Raw genomic sequence first — 22,508 nt, forward strand, 5'->3', positions numbered from 1 at the left:
ATCAACATCGAGATAATATCTAGAAATAGGAAGATTCTCACTTTCACAATCAGGATGCTTAATAACTCATACAACTTTGGATCCCCTTTCAAAACTCTAGATGTCAAACACAATTGAAAAAACATATTCATATTCTGACACAGCCAGCCTGAATTACACAGGTTTTGGGAGAGAAGCAGAGCAAGATGCATCTTGGGATGCTAAATATCATTTTTTAATCAACAGTGAACCCCCCCCCCCCCAAAAAAAAAGCAGAAGACAATTGAATCCGGCCCCATCCTGAGAAACAGAGATCCTTTGTACTATCCTGGTCCTTTGGCAGTAAATTATGCAAACGTAACTGGAGACAATTTAGAAACAATATGTAAAAACTGATTTGTTATCTGTCCGAGCTGCTTGTCGGCTTTATGCTTGAGGTTGAAGCAAGAATGACTTCTAGTGAGGTCTCTTGGGGCAGATGCAAATAGTGTGAGTTTCTATGTGGCTAGCATTTCTCCATAAGAAAAAGAATGCAAGCCTGACATAGAGAACTGTACATTGTGATCTGATTTGCCATCCATTTAGGAAATTCATCATATTTACAGCACTCTTGTTATCTATGCAGCAGGGTTGGCTAGAAAAACCAGTAAGGAACCATTTAGCATTAAAAAAGAATGACTTGATTTTCCTGCCACAACACAAGGCATACCCCTTTCATGCAAACTAGACCTACAATGAGATGAGAACATTGCAAAGAGGACAAAGCGGTTCACCCTTTGCTGGTGAGAAAGAACCCACTACTTTGCCATGGCTACGTTTTGGTCAAATGCAGCAAACAAGTGGTTACATAATTCTGAATCTATTCAGCCATCTGAAAAAACCAAGTGGTTGCTAATCTGCCTAGGGGATTAAGCCTCTCCATTTGTGGAGGGGAAATGCGTGCTTTCCGAAATGCTCTGGCTCTGTGGTACACACAAAGGCTCAGCATAGCACATGATCCTGACAGAGTACCTTGAGATTTTCAAATGTTGGAGAGACACTAGCTTCACCTTTTTTTATTTGCTTCTGTTCCCAGGATGCTAAGGATGCAATCTCATACTAGCCATATAGTGCAACCACTGAAATTAGCACAACATTCTACAAAGAAAGATCCCCACCAAGATTGTTTTTCCTCATCCAGCCTGGTAAATAGTTCTGGAGAACTTGAAAGCTGGCACACACCATGTCGGGTTATTTGGGTTGATCTTAGCAAAAGGTCTGACATGGCCTTTGGTCCACAGCAAAATCCCAAAACAATGTGCCTGCCTACTTTTTGGAAGGAATTTTCACTATCTTAGCAAAATCATTTTAGGACACAAAGGAAAGAGCTGATTAACAAAAAAAAATTACTCTAGTTTAAGGGCATGTCCATTTATAACCTTACATTCCTGGTTTGGCACAAAAGGCTTATTTTGGTTGTATGTGTGGTAGGATGGGACAGAGGTCCCAAGAACTCTACCACTAAAGTTTAGAGGCAATCATGCAATTTCTCTCCCATCTCGCCTGTACCCCCCCTCCCCCAGCTCTGCATCTTAGCACTTTGAAAAGCGATTGCTTTCAATCAATGCCTTTCCCAAGCATCAAGAGGCATACAAGCTCCATTTGGCTTTGTAATATGATCTACTGCAGCTGACAGGCCTGGATTACTCCACTTCCGATTGGTGTCCTTCTAACCTTCCAGAAATGTAACTCTAGAACTATGCTGGTATGGCCTCTGCAGGAAGAGGCTCTTCCAGATGGGACCAGGCTGAGTATCCCTAGCATAGCTTTAAGGTCATTTGTAACTCAGGGCCTGCGGGTTTTAAAGCAACTTTAGCGCCACCAGTATAGGGTGATACTTTTTTAGCAGGCAGGGTGGAGATAGGGTCACAATGAAAGATGAGAGTAGACATATCCATGAAGGTAAGCTCATCTTTTGATCCCCTAATGTTGATTTATGTTCCTATGGTTTCATCACTCGCCCAGATTAGAAAAGCATTTCACATCACATTCTACACAAAACAGATTTGTCTAGCTTTGCGTGCCAACCTTTGAATTCCACCCCTGCGGCTTTTTTAAAAAGCCATTTCACATTTGTTGTCTACTCAATATAGGTATTTCCCCTTGTTTATGGGGACGAGAGTCACAAAAGACCCATATACATATGAGATGACTACATTTCTAAAAATCCTCTGCTTACCAAATGTGGGCTATTTCAAGCAGCAGTGCCTACCTACAACCATATGCATCTATGCAAAAAAATTAATACAGTTTATGACTCTATATAATGTTTTGAAGCTGGAAGGTCTGTAATGGCCAAAACCACAGCTATTTTTCTCAACAGCAAACATGGAACTCATCTTTTACTCTTAGTTCTGATGTTCCTTAATGAACCTAAGGCAGGGCCTTCAGGGCCTTGATTTACAGTCAAAGAATTAGGAAGAGCCGAGTCTCTGAAGGGAGCTACACAGAGCAGCTGGAAGAAAAGCTATGCAAGTTTTTTGGATTTAGGTTACTGGAAAAAAGGGGGTCTTGGAAGAGTTGGAAGGGCTAAAGAAAACACAATATAAGGGCAATGTACATGTGGAATGAAGATACTAGAACTGAACATTTAAACATCTTGGGAAATGCTGGGATAAGATTTCTTTTGGGATAGCTCAGTACATCTGAACTGCATTGCTTAAGGAATGCATTTCTGTAAGAAGCATAGCTCTTTCAACAACACATGACCCTGCCTCAGAGGATTTATAGCAAACAGCAGAAAATGGTAGCTGCTACCTGGCAAGATAGACAAAGTGCTGTAAGAAATATTGGAAAAGAGGGCATGAAAGAGGAGGCTATCAGCCATCACTCTTCAGTTAAGCCCTCAAGAAACTAGCTTAACTGGTCTTGAACTTCTTCAAAACAGGGTGCTGGAAACAGTGATCAGTACAAAAATCAGCAGTAAAACTGAAACAATCAATACAGGTGCAAGGGATGGGGCAGCAATTTATAGCCATTCTGTGGCCCAGGTAAAGCAGCAGTCGAAGGGTAGCACGGAGGGCACTTAACAGAACACATTGGGCAGGGATTCACAGGAGTGTCAGGTTTCCAAATGTTTTCTGCTACCTTGACTAAAATTCATCAAACCCAAATAAAAGCATGCTGCATAGAATTGGTGGAATACAACAGCTGGGCTCATGTCCAGCAATCATTTGTCTTGGGAAGCAATTAATCACTTGAAAGGGAAAGGAGCTTACGGAATTTCATTTCCAAAAAATACTCTTGAGTTTAAGTCATGGCAAAAGCCATGGTGGATATTAACAAGAAAATCAGATGACTAAGAAAATAATGATTGTATTCAGTCACAAAAAATAGAGCACAGGTGTCAAACTCTCGGCCCTCCAGGTGTTATGGACTACAGTTCCCATTATCCCCTTCCAGCATCATGCTGGCAGGGGATGGTGGGAACTGTAGTCCATAACATCTGGAGGGCCGAGAGTTTGACACCTATGAAATAGTGGGTTGCCTGCTATGGACCTGAATGGCAGCTTGCTGCCATGTGGTCCCCTCTCCTTGCACACAGAGCATGGGTGCAGGCTTCTGGTATTTGACAGCCTTGAATCAAGATCCAGTTTGCTGTGAGGTATGAAGACAGGCATCTCAAGTCGACTAGATGTTGTGCCCCTCTGCAATATGGGATTCAAAGACGTGGTTTTAATCTCAATTTACAATCCTGATACATGTATGTTCACGATGGGGGCGAGGGGGAGAAATTTAAATTTGCCAAGATGCCTATTTTCAGCCATGGTGAACCGGAGGCTGATTCTAAGTTTTTCAAACTCAGAAGCCTTCCTTTGTCTTCCTAGTATAAGTGGAGGAGGGAAACATGAGTGAACAAGCTCCATCTGCACCCATCTTGGACAAACCTCTATTTGTCACAACATCTGAGTGCACCCAACTAAATGGATACAAATCGTTTGCTCTGATCTGAAAGTCAGGCCTAGGTGTAAATTGACTAGTAACTTATGAAGCCGTAAAGGGCAATTTCCCAAAATAATACATTATTCTCAAAAAAGGAACTATTCAAGCCATTTTCCCCCAACGCAATGAGATGCAGAACACAATAGTCTGGTCTTCTATAGTGGAAGGTGAGTGAAAAAAAAAATTCAAGAGTTCTTTTAGGCCAACACTGAATCATAGCACAAGTAATGCAATGATAACAACTCACTAGAGATTTCACAGCTGCCCAGATAACATTTCCCTTTCAGGGCAGGCCTAGAAAAAAAAATATTTGCCACCCCACAGAATACCACTATCTTCAAATTCCAGACAGTAATGCTGGTCTATGACTGTAATAGAGACTGACTGACAGGTGCTGTGAAAAAAAAAGAGAGAGCTTTTGACTACATTCAAAACAATTCTCAAACTCAAAAGCAATCTGGGAATACTGATGGTAAATGTAAATGAAATTCTGTGAGAAGACTAAGACTTCACGCCATACCTTGTGCAGAATTTCATTCCACACGATTCTGGATATGGAATATACAAATTAGCAAGTTGGGGCTTTATAACTGCTTTTCAGATTTCATTATTTAGAGGTCACACATCCAGGGATCAATCATCTCCCATTACCCACCAGTGCTGTCCCCTTTACCTGTGTTCTGCTGGATACTGGTTTTCAGGCATCATCTTTGGCATCTGAAGGGACTGATGAGGTGGTCGAGGAACAGCAAAGGTCTGCTGCTGCCTTGGTTCCTGAAGAGCATGAGAGGGGGCTGGAGGAGGCGGAGCTCCTTGCAAAGGGCCTGCCACAGTGGCAACATGAGTGGGAGTCTGCACAGGTGCTGCAGGCAGTGGTGGAGGTGGAAGGGAGGTGCTCTGGAGTGCAGGTGATGCAGGGGTGGTAGGTGGAGTTAATGGCTTGAACCCATTGGGGGGCTTCCTATCATAGGCACTGTGGGGACAGAAAACAGAGAGGAACTAAATATATTGACAACAGCCATTGACACAGCTTCAGCCTGCTGCTCTTGACAGCTCCAGCTTGTTTGCATTTCATGGTTGTCAGGAAGTAACAGTTAAGGTTGCTCACAGCCCCAAGGGAATCTTTGTACTTCAGGCAAGTGACAAACAGACTGAGTCATAGAGCTCATTTTACAACACTTGTCTCAAAATTCCTCTGAGATAATTGTAGCTTCCAATTCTTTTTAGAAAAAGTGATTGTACTGAGAAAACACTCCCTACCCCCATCACTTATAATCAAGAATTTAGGGCCAAACTAGATACAACAGTGTCCTTGTGGCCACCATGAAAATGATACCATTTTCATGACAACATGTCTCGGGGGCCCAATCATGATTAGTCCACAACGTGACACTCTTGCTTCCCCCTCCCCACCTTTTCAAACCTGGAAACAGCTCTGAGGTCAATGTGTGACTATTTCCATACTTGATAAGGCATGGTGGAATGGGTGGGGAGACAAGAACACCTCCGTGTGCTGTGGGTCTGATCAGGACTGGGCCCTCACAACATTTAAAATGACTTTAAAATGGTGGTGGCATCCTTATGGTGGTCCCAAGGATGCAGTCTAGTTTTGCCCTTATTGTATAGTCAAAATGGAGTACAAACTTTCACTCAAATCAACATTCATTCATTCATTTATTTGTTTGTTTGTTTGTTTGTTTGTTTGTTTATTTATTTATTTAATAGTCTGTCTAGCTCACAGGGACTTAAGGTAGATTACACATATTGAGCTGGTACAATCACAAAAATGGGAAATTCAGTAACCAGTGAATTAGGATTTTAGAAGTCTGGAACTACCAGAAAGAACAAAAGCATAGCATAAGTATTCACATGATATGTAAGTGATACAGAAATTACATAGTACGATTCTGCTTACAAAAAGCTAACAAAGCCGCATAGAGACCACAGTCTTTAATCAATTATCCAAGCAAGTTTGTAAAACCTCCACTGAAAAGCCCTCTTGAATAATTCAGTTTTGCACAATTCATGGAAGGCTAGGAGAATGGGACTTTTTTTCCCTCCTTGGTTAGGCCATTCCACAAGATGGGAGCCAAAACAGAGAAAGCACATCTGCAAGCAGTCCTTGATTTTGCCCATTTGCAGATTGGCACCTGCAGATGCCCAGAACTGCAAGATGTCTTAAATATGACTTCTTCCTCATGTCCCCATGTGTGGGGGGAAGCATACACCTGACAGCCATGTCTGACAGTCACAAATATCTGTTTTGCTGCACTTGCACGCAAAAACAGATCCATGTAATCTTTGCAATACAAAGCAAAACGGGGGGGGGGGGGGTGCCTGCTTGGAAATTATCTAAATGTATAGAAACTGACTTGTGACAAGTAGCTGTGACACACCACTGATTTTGAGATTATCTTTTACAACCAAAGAGGCATTTCAAAAAAATGAATATCCTTTGGGACCTCACAGGTATCAGGTTATATGGATCCATAATCACTATCTTAGTGAAGGGCTTTGAATGTAACATGTAGTGTTACTTTTCCCTCACAAAACCTACTACCATTAGTCACATCATCCAAGTATAGTTCATAATTAGGATCATGTGCAGTGGCTTTTGCCCTGACCAGGATGGCCCAGGCTAACTTGATCTTGTCCTATCTCAGAAGCTAAGCTGGGTCAACTCTGGTTAGTGCTTGGATGAGTGACTACCCAAGGAAGTCCAGGGTTGCTGTTCAGAGGGAGATGAGGTAAACCATCTCTGAACTTCTGCTGTGTTGAAAAACTTATGGGGTTGTCATAGGTTGCCTGCGATTTGGTGGCTCTTATCACAACAGGCGTCAGCATATGGAATCTGCATTTGACCTATACGGATGAACACAAGCCAAGGTTACTTCCTTATCAGGCTTTCAGACCTAGTGCTCAGCTGGGAAGCTTTGATTTTTGAGCATGGGGCCTGAGCATCATATTCCACGAAAGTGTTTGCATTCTCATTCATAATTTTTTTAAAAATCTAAGCATTATGGTTGGTCTTTTTACATCCTTTCGTGAAGACAGGGGATGCTGTTATTGCAAAGTAGCTATAGTCACAGCAGTACCAACACACCCATACAATTGTTGTTTTTCCCCAATAAAAATATGCCAGGGGAGTAAAAATAAAAATAACTATTTGATATTTTCCATGTTCCCACTTCCATCCATTCACAGCTAGGTTGCTTTTAAAGCTGGCATCAGTTCAGTCAAGGTAAAATTTCAGCTGTGGTAGATGGCTATCCAGATGTGCCCAGCCTAGATGTCACATTGTCCAACCATCCAAGGGCTTCTTACTTATGCTCTGTAAGCATGTCCTACCTACCAGTAGTTGTAGAGGCACTTTTCTCCATAATGAGTACAATGCACCTGTTCATGGCTACAGGTAGACAGCTCAGAAGAAGGGCTGTGGAGTTCCCTCTTGATCTTTGCTGGAGGTGGTGCATGAAGTACCACTGAAAGCAGAAATGGAAGAAAAACAAAAAAAAAGTCAAACAGCATTTATAACGTATGGCAGCAAACACAACTCTTCCATTATCTTCTCTTGCCTTGAAGACTTTGACCTGATTTTAATAAAATTCTGGTGGGACACAAGAACTTACTCACGTGACCTGACGAGCACTCAAGCATCTGATTTCAGCCAGACGCTTAGTCGCTATATGTGCACTTATAGCATGCCAGACATTTGTAGCCTGGATGGGCATTGCGCTGGCAAGCTACCATTGTTCATGAAGTGTGATTGCATGTATAGTGGACTAGCAATGCTACATGGATGAATTATTCGGCTTTGTCAGCATCCCATTTAAGTTAGCTTCCAGGTTTTGCCTTGACACTTTTTGTTGTACAATTGTGTACATTTGTGCTACTATAACACTATAGCAGCACTATGGAGGTGTATTCATGGTAATACCATCACTACTAGGTTATGTTAGCAACTGACCCCTGAGCAATTATCTGAAACACTGTCACAACTTCTCATTCTTAAGACTCAGTCATTATTCTTTTAGTACAGTCCATGCTGGCAAGAAGAGAACAAAAGAATTAGACCTCAGGATAAATGAATGTATTTGCTAGAAATTTTTAAGAAGGACAGAATATGCTTTGAGTCCATAATCAGAAGAACAAACATCTCTCTACTCTTTGGGTAAGATTATATTGGAACAAGTGGAATTTGAATTGTATTGATTGGTCTGCTACAGAACTCTGACATGTGAGAGGGGATTCTAGGGCACATCCTCCAGGGGAGCCAAGAAAACTGAGCGCCTTCAGAAGAAGCCTAACATTTAGCTGTAGTGGTGCATTGCAGATAATGTCAGATGAACTATTGACCATAGGGGCCCACTGACCTCTGCAGATGTACAGACTACAGCTTGAAGATAGAAATAGAGGGTTACAGAGCCACCTGTATTGATAAATTCCTGTACTAATATGTTATACTAATTTAGCCGCTAGATTTTCACAACTGCTCAGACTCCCAACACAGGTCCTCTGTAACCTGAAGTTTGCTTTGGACAAGCATCTATCCTGAACTGCCATTGAGAGAAATAAGGGAAGTGGTTTTTGAAGTACTTGCTTAACCCTGGCACGCTGCACCAACATCCCTTTAAGTGAGATGCATCCTCCAGCACAGGATCACATCCAAGCAAAACTTGGCAACAGAAGGTAATGTTCTGTTCGCCTTCTTTTGGAGACAATATGTTGCAGCTATGCCAATGTTTGTTGATAAGTTACAAAGTAGGAAATGACTTTGTTAGGACAAACACCTTGTCTCATCAAGGGACATGGCAACTGCCAGCTTCACTGGTTCTAAAAATACAACATGCTGAATCCACTAAATGCCTACATGTGGTCACTAGCTATGTTGGGCCCCTTATTATCCTAATCTTTTTTTTAAAGTAGTACCTATATTTTTGACCTCTTATGTATGCAGATCACAGTGAGAACATCATCTGGATTTCACAAGAGAGTATAAACACATGCCAAAGTTAAATGAATGCAGTTTCTACACTAGATATTTTAATCAAGTACGCACAGAGATTTCTGGCAACAGAATATTCTGGCAAAGATTTTGGTTACAACAAAAATTTAGGGTTTCAGCATCTCGCCTGCCACCATTTGGAGACTGAGAAGTATGGTAAACTACCAAGTATGGTAAACTGGTAAACTACCAAGATGACCCTTAAAGATTGCACCAGAACTCAGCTTAAAAGAAGAGATATTCACTCTTACGCTGGCTTGGAATGCTTTGCTTAATATTTATAACAACTATTACTTATACTGAACACATTCCTTGTTCTGTTGACCCCTTGTTCATTTCTGCTGATTGCTTGGCAGGCATGGTCTAATCTGAACAGCACTGGATGATCCGTTAGAACTGTCTGAGCTTACTGGGTTATTTCCACGTAACAGTAAGGGTCAGATGAACTTTATACCACTAAGGAGTGTAAGGAGCACCCCCCCCCCCAATACAACCACAATTTCTACAACCCTCTAGATGTGCTTTTTCAAGCAGCTAATTGCAGTAACAGAAAAAATGGACTGCCCATAAACACATTTCTCCATGTAAGCACATCCTCAAGATCATTTGGGACAACACATAGAAGCATGAAGTGACCTTTAGATTTTAAATTAGAAGATCTGCATTGTGAATTTTAATTAAGGCTCTTTTTTGATACCATTTTCGCTAAATGTGAAGCTAGCCAAGTAACGTCATTAGCAGTCTTACCCTCACTGTCCTTTTCTAGTGAGAATTCTTGGTCACTTTGTTATAAACTTCCAAAATCTTACAAGGTGTGGAGAATGAACTCAGCAGCACAGCTTGAATCTCACTTCCTTTGCTGTTTGGAGCTCCCAACATAACCTCCTAGTCACTCACCCAAACCACCACCACTTCCATCTAAGCATATCTGCCCTCACATCTGGTCAGGCTTCGTCTCAATACGAGTAATCACCGAAAAGACAATGCAAATCGACCCTTCATGACCAAACATTGATCACAACATGCTGACCAGTTGTTCTGAGTCTGTGGCTACCAAAGAGAGCTCATTCCAACTTGAATCCATTTTGTTGCTGATTTGGAAGTAGATTTCAATTTTTAAAAGGAAGAAGTAGAAAATGATAGTGAAAATTATAGTGAATGAGAACTCTACAATAACCAGACTGAGTGAGAGCGGCCTCTAGTCCCAATGCTCCAACATGGAGTTCTACTCTCTCTGTGTGTATATATACATACATATATTTAAACCAACTAATATATGCTTAACCTAATTAATTTCTAAAAGAAGAGACTCTAGGCAAAGACAAGTGCGTCACAACTGTACCTAAATAGTGACTGAACATCTTGGCTTAGTTGGAAGTGGAACATTATTTCTGTAAATGCACATCCTAGCCTGGTTACACCATGAGAGGATAGCTTGGGTCTGTGCTCCCAGCCATCAGTGTCAATTAGCAGTTTCCTACATTCTCAGCGCATTCAAGCCTTCGAAGGAGAGACAACACAAGCTCCCTCTGTGCAGTTGGACTCATCCCAAGAATGAATGCTGAGCTCTCAGCTAAGATCCTTTCAAGGGCTCGTTTTCAAGGGAGGGCCAAGAGCTGTGCTCCAGAATCCTCAAGGAAAATTGGTCAGGAGACCCAGGAGTGCCTTGGGATACTGCTAGCCATTTAACCGCAAGGTAATATTCAGCCGCGGTTACAGGGAGAGACTGCAGCTGCTCTTTATCATCTCAGTAGGGAAAAAAAGTCAGTGTACAACAAAGTTCATTCACCTCTGCTTTTTAAACAGCAGCAGCTGCATTTATCTATATACACCATGTTCCACTTTTGCTCATTTTTGGTATTTCAAGTGTTAATGACCCCCCCACCTGCAATTGCCCTCTGTCCTCTCCCACCCCCCTCCCATGTTTCGCCTCCTATTAGGCATGGCCTTGCGGAACAGCAAACAGCAGGAAACTTGCATTGGAGGTGTTCCAGCTGTCAGTCAGAGGCATGTCTCTTTCCAACAGTCTCTGTGTTGTTTGAACTGTTGTTTTTCTGCCAGCAGCACAATGGGGCTTAGTTATTCATTCAAGGGAAAAAAAAGTCTGCAAGCAGGCACCACCCTCCATTCACAACCAATTTGGAATACTCCATCCATTCACAAAAAAAAGCCTCTCTCCCTGCAGCTGAGCACTACCAATCAGGAGAAGGGAAATGACACTTAAGATCATAACAGAGACCAGCTGTCCTGCACAGAGAAGCTTGTGCTGTGGGCAACGTTTATGTAAGGAATTCAAACACTGCAGGAAAGGCCTGCAGAGCTAGGAGGGAGTCAGCCAGTGAAGCTTGTTACAAACCCAAATGATTGCACAACCCCACTTGTGGTGAGGTCCGGAAATGCCTTCAGCAGGGGGAAAAAAAAGTAAAAATAATTTTAAAAATTAACTTTTTTTCAAAACAACACTGCCTGCCAGTGGACAGAAAAACCTCCCCTCACACTGAAAATGTCTCCAGGCTCCAACTCCAGCTGTCTCTGCCACTTCTCTAGTTATGGAAAGAATTAGGAAGATCTAATTAAGCCCATTGCAGCACAACAGACTTGTTTGGGGACCCAGAAGTTGTGGATAATGGAGCAGACTTTTGCTCCCAAAGGGATATGAGGGAGAAGAGAAGGAACCTGGAAGAATCAGACCAAGACATATTTCTAGCTTAATGCCCAAAGAAGTAAGTAGAACAGCATCAAGAATCAACTTCATTCCTAGAAACTCCAAGAAGTGACTACCCTCAAACAGTATTCAGAAATGTTCATTATTAAGTATCCAAAGTTGTATTATATCAATCCCATGTGAATTACAATGGCTGACAATTACTTTTTGGCTGAATTCTAGTTTTTGGTGTTGAAACTGAAAGCCCCCATTGGCTTACTAGGCCTTGCCTACCAAAGTACTCCCATAATTTATGATGGGGGGGGGGCAGGGTAGAGAGGAAGAAGAAAAACTGCATCAAATGTTTACTCCAAAGGATTCCAGAGACCAGGTCTTTCTAACGGCAGCACCATCTCTTTGCCAATTCTCACTCTGTAAAGGCCCAGAGACATTCATCCTTGTTATTGGGAGGCCAGCCTGTGAACAGACTAGCTTTTGATGCCCCACCCGCACAATAAGTGAGGCTGAGAAATTACTATATCTACGGAACACATATATTGGGAGAAGAGCAGAAGGAGGAGGTCCTTACAGATGCAAGAAATCCTTAATTTACACAGGAAAATCCTTTAAAAACCCCCTATTCTCCATAGCTAATTAGGAACTGGGAAAAATATGCAATGCACAGGTTTGAACCCAACGCCTCTGAAGCTGGGAGTTAGGTTGATATTTACTTGCTGATTTAGCTTGATGTGTGGGGCATCCATGTTTTAGGGGAGGGTTGGGTTTGAAGAACACACACCCTGAGGCCCAAAGAACCACTGAAAGCAAGGCTCCTCAGTCTTGTCCAATCTGTGGACTCTTCTAGGACTTTGCGAATGGGTAGAGAGTGCTATAACAAAACAGCTCCTGTGGGAGTGCAGTCAATCACAAAATGTTGGGAAGCTCCACAAAATGTTTGGGGGTTCCAAACTGAGCCTTCTCCTCTAATCAAGGCAGCATTTTCCAAATAGGTGCTTCCTACAATCCCAAAGGTAATACTTCCAGTGCGATGCCCAACAGCACCTCCTCGGGAAGCAGAGAACAGGGCAAGGAAGTGCCCCAACCTGCAAAACCCTCCTTCCCTTGCCGGAAGGCATCAAAACCCACACAAAACAGAAGCTGCACCTGCCTCATCTTGGCCTGTCCAGAATCAACTTGCCAAATAGGACGGCGGGAGCTCAGCAAAGGCAGGTTCCTCACTAAGGAGATCTGCAGCAATGTCAGAACTAAACCCTCATCTGTTTTCTGGCAGCTGCAACCCCTGGAACCCTGCCAGGAAACAAGGATAGAAAACACAACTAAAGTGCTTTCCTCAGGTGCTGACATTGAGAAATGCACATGGCAGCACCTAGAGGAAGAGCTCAGTGCTTCAAAGGCATGTATGTGCGAGTATGTCTGAGAGAGAAAGTGCGTGTTCTAATTTCCCTGTTATAATATCCTCACTATAATTAGAACCTCAGCCAGCAGGACAACAACAGGAAGTGTCTTGACATGCCAAGGCATGGAGGAAGAAGTCAGGACTGTAGCACTACTTAGATAGGAGGCATCAAGAGCTTTGCCTTGTTCACCTGAAAACTGGCAGTAAGGTAGGACAATAAATGCTGAAACAGCTTTGAGGTGCAGGCCCTTCCATCCCCTGGAACCTTGCACAGATGGAGTTTTGTGCCAGTAAAGTGATGCCCTGGTCTAAGATGCTGTGGTGTTGACCCCATACCTTTAGCCTGGGTTATCCTGCTTGTCTCACTAAACATGAACAGGTGTATGCTATATGAAGATAAAGGAAACTACCCACAACATCCTTCCAAGACAGCTGCACCAATGAGACCAATAGCCACCCTTCTAATCACTCTTCTCTTCTTGCTAAGGCAGAATGAGCAGAAACACGCAACCACAAATTCTATAGTGCACTTCTGGCTAGAGTGACCCCTTGCAACAACCAATGAAGGGTCCAGTTCCAAAACTCCAGCACAAAAACCTCCTTGCATGTAGAAGGTAGTGTACCAATGAGAAGAACTTTCATCTGGCATGCTTACTTTCCATGGTGGCAAACCTATGGCACTGCAGATGTTCATGGACTACAATTCCCATTAGCCCCTGCCAGCATGGCCAATTGGCTATGCTGGCAGGGGCTGATGGGAATTGTAGTCCATGAACATCTGCAGTGCCATAGGTTAGCCACCACTAGATGCTAGGATTTAAAAAAAACAAATTGGGGGGCATTTACTTATTTCATCAGTCAATTTATACGCTGCATTTCTACTTTAATTAGGCATCCAAGGTTAACATTCAGCCACCCGACTGTAGCCTCAGGTGATGCAGACTAGCAAGAACTGCACGAGGCAATTCTCCTGACTGTGTACAGTAACTCAATATGAGCACAGGCCTCGTTTTCAATGTATTCACAGATAGAGAGGAAAATCACAACATCTACAGGTTGGAAAAACTGAACCCGAGTCATTGACTTGCCTGATTTGGACCACAGGCGAGCTACAAGAGAGCAATACAGGTACCTGTGGTCAACTTTTCAGAAAGACCACCAGACTAGATTTCTTGCAATTCTATGCCTTATTTAGTCATATCCACATTACATGGCAAATACATATTTACAAATCTCCTTGCATGCTTGTGTGGTACCAACCACCTAACCATCCGTTTGCCTTCTGGAGAAGCATAACCTTACTTCGCAACCACAATTTCTCAGGGCTGCTGTGGATTTCCAACCAGAGCAATTTGTTACCAACTCTAAAGCAACTTGTACACACAAGCCAGTTGCTTGGCAGTAGTTAGCCTGGGAAACCAATTGTTTTCACTCTCAGGACCAGAGCACTTTGCCACCAAGTAATCTGCACAGGAAGGATTTACAATCCCAGGAGGATAGTGCTTCCCTCACCAGCTAAACACACAAGCCCCTGAGACAAAAGTCAGTCTCTTATCTTTGAAAAAAAATCAGACAAAGACTGACAGGGGACAAAGTTTCTCTGATCCAAGATTTTTACACCGTTTTGAAGCAATCTACCACTCTGACCCAGACCTTTAATCTGCTTTGCTTTCCACAGGAATGCTTCATCTTTCAATCTCCCAAATAGTGGCTCCAAAAACATGCCACCCATTCTCAGAACAACTGGATAACTTCTGAAGCAGTCCTGCATGACTCATCAATCAGTGCACTTTCCCGCCATGCATGAGTTCTGAATCTTGGGACTCCCTTCAAAACTGGTTCCTCGTTTATAGTTTTGGAGAAACAGCCTGAAATTCACTGAACCTCAAGTTCAATAGCAATATCTTTTAAAAGAGTACTCAAAGCAACATTATCTAGCCACGCTTGCTACCAACCCACTGAAGAGGTCCAGTTACTGATGCTGAAAGAGATGAAGCCAATAACAAGAAATCTGGGCTGTCCCACAAGGAGTAGCAGAATGCGACAGTTTAGTGGCAGATGCCACTAAAAGAATTCCGCAAAGAAGACGTTGTTTCTATTCAGTTGTCATAGAATCGTAGAGTTGGAAGAGACCACAAGGGCCATCAAGTCCAACGACCTGCCATGAAGGAACACGCAATCAAAGCACTCCCGACATATGTTCATCCAGCCTCTGTTTAAAAACCTCCAAAGAAAGAGACTCCATCACTCTCCGAGGCAGTGAATTCCACTGCCGAACAGCCCTGATGGTCAGAAAGTTCTATCCAATGTTTAGGTGGAATCTCTTTTCCTGCACCTTGAACCCATTGCTCCGTGTTCCCATTTCTTTGTTCACTGTTACAGTAGCACTGTCCTTACACTTTTTAGAGAAAGACCATAATACTCAAGGGAGCTAAAAGGCTTGAAAGAGATATTGCTTCTCATGGTATGTTTATACATCACTCTCATTTTCTGTTGCTTTTGGTCAAATAGATTTTGCAGATTTTTGAAATGCAAGAACCTGCAAAGCCGGTTTCCCACAGGGAAATGTGCTGCGGGTATCTGTCAAGAATAGCACTACCTCTATTAACTGCCTTCAACTGTAACCCGCCCCAAAAACACACAAAAAAAACCCCCTTCCTTTCCCAGGTCGTTTCACATGCTCCCTGAGCCTCTCCTTCACCAAAATAGTTGTCTGTTTCTTTGGGTGTTATCAGCAGTGCACAAGAAAAACATATTAGCCAAGTGTCCTTTTAATCCTCACAAATCCATTGAGATCCACTTCTTATGCTTTGGCCTTCAGGTGGAGACAGCCTGAAACTGCCTGGTGGTATTTTCTGTAGTCTGAGCAAAAGGGTCACACAATGGCAACAGATAGATGTGGAGAGAAAGCCTGGCTTTACTGGTATTCCCATTCAGAGGTCACTACAGCGTTCCCGCACTTCTGTGATACAGAACTGGTCACTGTGGGGTACCCAAATGGGCAGTGGAGGCTATTCAATGGGAACATGAGACACACGGGCAACCACATTCTCCAAATGCTAGCCATTATGAAGTTATGCTAACTAGGGAAAAATATACTATCTCCACAAAACAGAAAAGAAAAACTCTCTGGAACCTCAGCAACGAATGCTCCTTGCGCGTTTATTGCATGAAAAATGCCAACTCTGAAAAAATCCATTGATAAGGTAGCAGTAAGAAGAAACTGGGACAATAAAACAAAACAAAAATCAACAGAAGGTAACCAAAATAGCACCAACTGTGGGGAGGGAGAGAAGAGGCACTCATTAACCTGAAACAACAACAATATTCAGGCAAATGGGTTCATGTGATCACATACTAGGAAATACCAAAAGAAAAAGAAAGCCCAACTGAACTGCAATAGGAACCCTCCTGCCTTCATCCCAACAGGGGCTGTGGCTTCGTGGTAGAGCATCTGCTCTGCACATAGAGGGTCCCACGCTCAATCCTTGGCATCTCCAGTTGAAAGGTTTTGATTGTAGGCGATGGGAAGGGGCTCTGCCAGAGACCCAGGAGAACTGCTGCCGGTCTAAGCAGATAGCATTAACCTGGATGGACTGGTCTGATTCAGTATAAGACTTGTGTTCACAAGGGGGATTCCAGCATTGCGTTTCTATGGGGAACAACTGTGGCTTAGTGAAAGAGCCTCCGCTTTGTATGCAGAAGATCTCAGGTTCAATTCCCAGCATCTCAAGTTAAAATGCACCATGTGATGGGAAGAAGAAGAAGAGTTTGGATTTATATCCCGCCTTTCTCTCCTGTAAGGAGACTCAAAGGGGCTGACAATCTCCTTGCCCTTCCCCCCTCACAACAAACACCCTGTGTGGTGGGTGGGGGCTGAGAGAGCTCCGAGAAGCTGTGACAAGCCCCAAGTCACCCAGTTGGCGTGTGTGTGAGTGCACAGGCTAATGTGAATTCCCCAGATAAGCCTCCACAGCTCTAGCAGCAGAGCGGAGAATCAAACCTGGTTCCTCCAGATTAGATACACGAGCTCTTAACCACTACACCACTGCTGTTCCTCTGAGACTCTGGAAAGCCACTGCCAGTTGGAGAAGACAATGCTGACCTCGAGGGACCAATGGCCTGATTCAGTATATGGCAGCTTCATGTGCGAACAAACAGCAGAAAAGCTCCCCCACACAAAACAAGTTCAACTGGATCATAAATCCCCAATCTAAAAAAAGGTTTTCTTGGCTTTGACCTCACTATTTAAATGAAGCTTACTTCATTTAAGTATGTTTAAGATTAGTGTGTTAGTCATACAACAGTGGATTTCTGCACCAGAGACCACAGCAAGCATGGATAATTCAAGCCAGTGAGTCATCGTAGTTCGATTTATGCCATATTAACAAAAGTGGTTCGAAAACTCTTCAGTTTTCCTCAGATAACCCTTTCAATCCTTATGATTGTTCATAGATTCCTGACAGCTATTTTGGCACCATCCCTAAGAAGCTTCACTCAGTAGATGCTGTTCTGCAGCTGATCTGCTTAAGAATAGTGATACTAGAATTCTGTCCATTTTATGGATGCTCTAGCGACAAAACTTATTTCAAGTCTTGTCAGCAAATCTCTTACTTTGCACTTAGAATTTCGGCCTGAGAAAACACAGATTCTTCACCAGACTCAGTGGCTTGAACTATTAAATGATTAACAGTTCTGTTTCATCCATAGATATGAGCACACTGTTCCAGTAAGACTTAGTTTTGCATTGCACGATCTATTCCAGACAGGAAGCCATTCATTCATAAATAAACAGCTTTCAATGGGAACTCCTCCTACCATTGACTTTATTTTCCACAAATGCAGAAAGCAATGAGTGTACTTGAACCACGCAGGGGCCTTTTTCAAAGCCAAGAGCTCCTGCACTGCCTCACCAGACTTGCTGCAGAGGTCCAGCACTCCAAAGAAGCCATTTTGTTCCTCCCACAATCCTTCAGGTTACAGAGATGCAAAAGCTTGCCAAGAGGCACATTTGAAAACACCTTTGCCAACAACACCTCCTCCCCCGCAGATTGACTGCAGTTTATACTGCTCCAAGCAAGAACTGGAAGGGCTGGGCCAGAATGTCAACAGGCAGCAGAATTTCTGACTCCAGGCTGCCTTTCATCTTAGAGAAGACGAGGAGGAACAAGAAGGGGGTGAGAGAGCACAGCAAAACACGGCCGTCTGCCTGAAGAAGCTTTCGTGGCAAGCTTCCCATTCACTTAAAAGTAATCAAAGGGCAATAATTAACATGCACTCACTGTAGCAGAAGATACTCTCCCCTGCATGTTGTGACAGAGTTTAAATGACGAATCTGTTCCACTGCAGGCTATGTTTTGCTCCCTACACATTTCTCAGCCATTAAACAGCCTTGCCAAAAAGCACTCCCGGACCAAGCCAGGTTTGCAGAAAACAAGTCAGAGAGCCTCCCGCTTTCTTTTAACTTCTGAACACCCCGGGAGCAGAGTCTAAAAATATGCATACAACATGCAAGCTTCAGTTGCTTGCTGCATCCAGAGAGAAAAAAAAATAAAGAAACAAGCCAACCCCCCCAAAAAGAGAGAAAAGACCCAGGTGTTGGTTCTCAGACCCTGAAGGAAAAAGAAATGCGTGCTCTCTCGCTCTCTCTCCCCCTCCCTGGTGCAGTGCAAGAAGGGGAGAGGTTTTTCGAGCAGCCTTTGTGGAATTGCTGCTTTGCCAATGACTAATGCTCCCTGAAGCTGCTCAAGTTTCACCAGCAAAGCTTTGTCCTTCACAGCTTCGCTTGCTACAGCTCTAATAACCAGAGAAGTCATTGGGGGAATTGGAGGCACAGAGCTGGGGAGAGCCGGAGTGCTCTTGTGTTCGCTGTCAAATGGATTTCCATATCTTTTACATTATGAAGTATTCATGGGGGTTTGAAAGGATTCCGCAGAGATCAAGGTTAACTGACAACCCCGGAGGTAACTCTCAATAGACCTCCTTAGTTCTTCAATGCAAACCAGGCTGTTCTCTTAAGCCAGTGGTTCTCAACCTTCCTAATGCCGTGACCCTTCAGTTCCTCATGTTGTGGTGACCCCCAACCCTAACATTTATCCATTTTACAGATGGAGAACACTGATGCAGAGAGTCTTAGGCGACCCCTGTGAATGGGTCGTTTGACCTCCAAAGGGGTCCCGACCCACAGGTTGAGAACCACTGTCTTAAGCCTTCCGTGCCCCACTGTTCGATCAACTCCCTTCTGTCCGAGTCCCACCAACTCTACAAATGCCTCCAGATACAAACCCTTCCATTTTTATTACAAAGAACACAGGAGGAAACAGAAACAGCCAATCAAAGCATGATACATATTTTCCAACATATCTGCAGATACCACAGCAAGAAGATCACGAAGAGTTACTTACAGTTATCGGATGGGAAATCTGGGACAAACTGTTCGTCATCGGGAACTTGGGCTACAAAAGAGAAGATTTGTATTGTTTTAGGCTCTCTGGACATTGGAGTACAAAGAGATCTAGACAACAATACTGGTAGGGACATTTACCTTCAGCTAACCAAGCCTCCTGAAGCTGGCTAAGGTCCTGAAACAATTCTGAAAACAAAAAGAAAAACCTTTTCAGTAACCACTCTACAGACAAGGAAAGGCTGCCCATCTAGTCAGAAGGGTGGTAATCATATGCATTTGTGTGTGGAGGGAAGAGCCTTTGTTACCTTCAGAATCATGAGCCAGGTCAGTGTCCTGAAACTTCCGTTTCCTATCATTCACTGGCCTCCCTCGACACTCTTCAGTGCAAGGTTTCTGGCAGAAGGAAATAAATAAATACATAAGGTTCTGCAGGTTTCTGGCAGAAGCAAATACATAAATACATAATAAAATGGTGCAGTTAATGTCTCTCGTAGGAGCAAATAAATAAACAAAGAAAGAAAGAAAGAAAGAAAGAAAGAAAGAAAGAAAGAAAGAAAATGGTGCCGTCAGAGAAAATACTTGAAGAACAGAGTCAAAAAGGACTTCGCAGAAACGAAAGAACATGCAGCTTTATTCTAGGAGCACTGCGCAAAAAGTAAAACTGCACAAGACCTACCCCAGAGACCATGAAGGGGACTTGCTGATCATAAAAGCCATCCATTGTGCTTGCAGATTCTTTAATATTCTCCTGAATGATTTTAGCATTGAGCAATTCCAGGGTGAGAAGACTTCTCAGAATCTAGATCTGCTAAATTTAAATGGGGGGAGGCAGGAGAAGAGAGAGAAAATCACAATATGATCTGTCTTTGAAAGACTTCATTTCCAACAGAATCTCATGAACTCAGACTGTAAGCTCTAGGGATTATCAGTTATGCTTCACTAACACATACCAAACATTCATCATTGAAAAATCAATCCACTGCAGTGGTTTCCCCCTTCCATTCATCTGTTTGGTATGATTGCTTATGTTCATTCATTAAGTTAGTATTGTACTCCTTATCCTTTATTTTGTCAGTACACAAAGGCCTCCACATTTAACCCTTGATGTCATAGAATTACTATGGAAACATAGCTGTGACAACATTAAAGACTAATTACAACTGCCTAAGAAGAAACATGGAGAGATGGGCATGGATTGAGATCACATTGCTTGGAATACATTTTCTCCCTACATGGTCAAAAGATAAACTATAAATAGCAACAAGTGTGCAAAAAGTGGATTCTACTCCGTGGCTTCTAAAATGGCTTCTAAAACCTTGACTAGATTGTGGGAGAAGAGCAAACACCATTCACTCAAAAGTAAATTCCTTGGGTTTCAGTTGTACCCTCCCTTCCAAGCAAGTGTGCTGAGGACAGCAGCCTTTCAAGCATCATTGGAAGTAACAGCATTTTCGCAAACCTCAGCTTTTAACTGTCAAGATATTTTTAGACCACTGGCTAGAAAGTGAACCATGCTGTAACAGAATCCCCACGTTAGGCTGACACGTGGGCCAGCAAAAAAAGGGGGAAAACACCGCTCCCTTATTCTTCTGATGCAAGCCCTGCCATTCTCCAAGCATCCTGTGTGCAGCACAGGAATCAAATCTTATATGCAAGCAGCCATTCCATAGCAGACTGAACCTTCGCACTTTTACCGACATGCAAACCTCACATAGTTCAACCGGGTTACTCCAAAACAAAAGAACAGAGGAATGCCATCTAAACAGTGTTACCCTTGAAGTTATGCCCAAGACCGTTTTGTATTGCACAATTTCTACACAATTAAGAGGAACACATGTTATGTTTTCCAGCTAATTCTAGAGGGGAAAAAATACCAAATCCATTATGCACAACAAAGTTTAAATATGAAGTTTTGTAGCATTATTTAAAAGGCAGGCTCTCCGGTTAATTTCTGTACCCTAGAGGACCAACTGTTGCAGATCCGTTGGGAGCATCAATGCACCCGTAAAAATGTTAAATAAAAACCTCGATTTCTGATTTCCCCTACGTTTTTGCTCTGCGATTTAAACAACCAACCAACCAAAAAAAAAAAAGCACTATCGTTAAACCCGCTGTGTACTTCAGCCGCTGTAATTCGTGTCCTCCCTTTCCCGTGCCCCTAGGAAAAATCTTTAGCACGGCCAAACAATACAATTAACCATCCCTTCTCCTCCACGCAAATCTGGCCTAAGTTTTATGAATGGCAGAGGAAGCAACGAGAGCAGGTAGAGTGTAACTGGATCCCCAGCGTAGGGCCCCATTCACAAAAACAAGGCACGCACTTCCAGCTCCCTCCATTCATGAAACGCCTTCAGATGTGCCCCCACCCCCACAGCCCTGTTCAGAGCGCCGCGAAAGAGGCTTAGCCCCCGCCCCCGCACTCAATGCTTCATTCACACAAAACCAGCTCCATTCATAAAATCGCCCACATTCACAAAAACTCTCGGCAGAGCCAGTGCCTGCCGCAGCCTGTGGCGGCGCGACTGTGCAACTCTACGCCGAAGCTAGACTCAATGCAACCCCCGGGTACCTTGCAGCCCCCCAAATCCATCCCTTCCCGCCCGTCAAGACTGTCCCTGATATTTTCAGCTGCCCCAGATCTGATAGATGCCTTCCCCCCCAGCGACCCTATGCCAAGACCAGCACCTTGCACCTTAAGCACCTGCACCCCCGCAGGCGGCCTCCCGCAACCGACTCCATCCCACAGCCCCGCCCGCCCCTTGCTCCATACCCCCATCCTGATTTTGGCCCCGCAGGCTGCACAGCCCCGTCCCTCCTCACCTGGCCATAGAACTGCCCGTCTGCAATCGCTAGAAGCCCAGCGTCTTCTTTGGGTTGCTGCCGGAGCCCCCGAGCGGCCTCCAGAGCCCGCCCCGCCCGATCCCTATTGGCCGGCCGTCCTGCCAGAGGCTGTCGATCACAGCTTGTTTACCGTAGCAGGCGCCCAATGGCGCTCGAATGTTACAACGCCTCCCGGTTCTGATTGGGCGCGGCTGCCCAGCAGCCCATTCTTAGTCCTCCTCCTCGCAACCATGAA

At 43.6% G+C, this 22,508-nt stretch overlaps 1 protein-coding gene across 2 annotated transcripts in view; it reads right to left on the reverse strand.

Annotated features, from left to right (window-relative positions):
* The window catches only part of ETV5 (ETS variant transcription factor 5), a 41,240-nt gene extending 18,891 nt beyond the window's left edge, over window positions 1-22,349 (reverse strand). The window contains exons 1-7 of one of the 2 annotated variants that reach the window (XM_048506100.1): window positions 22,253-22,349; window positions 20,109-20,237; window positions 19,738-19,825; window positions 19,571-19,618; window positions 19,431-19,481; window positions 7,313-7,442; window positions 4,634-4,933 (exon numbers count right to left, since the gene is read on the reverse strand). In XM_048506100.1, the coding sequence (XP_048362057.1) occupies window positions 4,634-4,933; window positions 7,313-7,442; window positions 19,431-19,481; window positions 19,571-19,618; window positions 19,738-19,825; window positions 20,109-20,153 (662 nt within the window). In that variant the 5' untranslated portion in view covers window positions 20,154-20,237; window positions 22,253-22,349. Of the gene's footprint in view, window positions 1-4,633; window positions 4,934-7,312; window positions 7,443-19,430; window positions 19,482-19,570; window positions 19,619-19,737; window positions 19,826-20,108; window positions 20,241-22,252 lie in introns of both variants that reach the window. The other variant, XM_048506101.1, reaches the window with a different exon arrangement.
* Window positions 22,350-22,508: the final 159 nt, after the last annotated feature.

This window comes from Sphaerodactylus townsendi, linkage group LG08, assembly GCF_021028975.2.
Source record: "Sphaerodactylus townsendi isolate TG3544 linkage group LG08, MPM_Stown_v2.3, whole genome shotgun sequence".
Taxonomy (NCBI): Eukaryota; Metazoa; Chordata; class Lepidosauria; order Squamata; family Sphaerodactylidae; genus Sphaerodactylus; species Sphaerodactylus townsendi.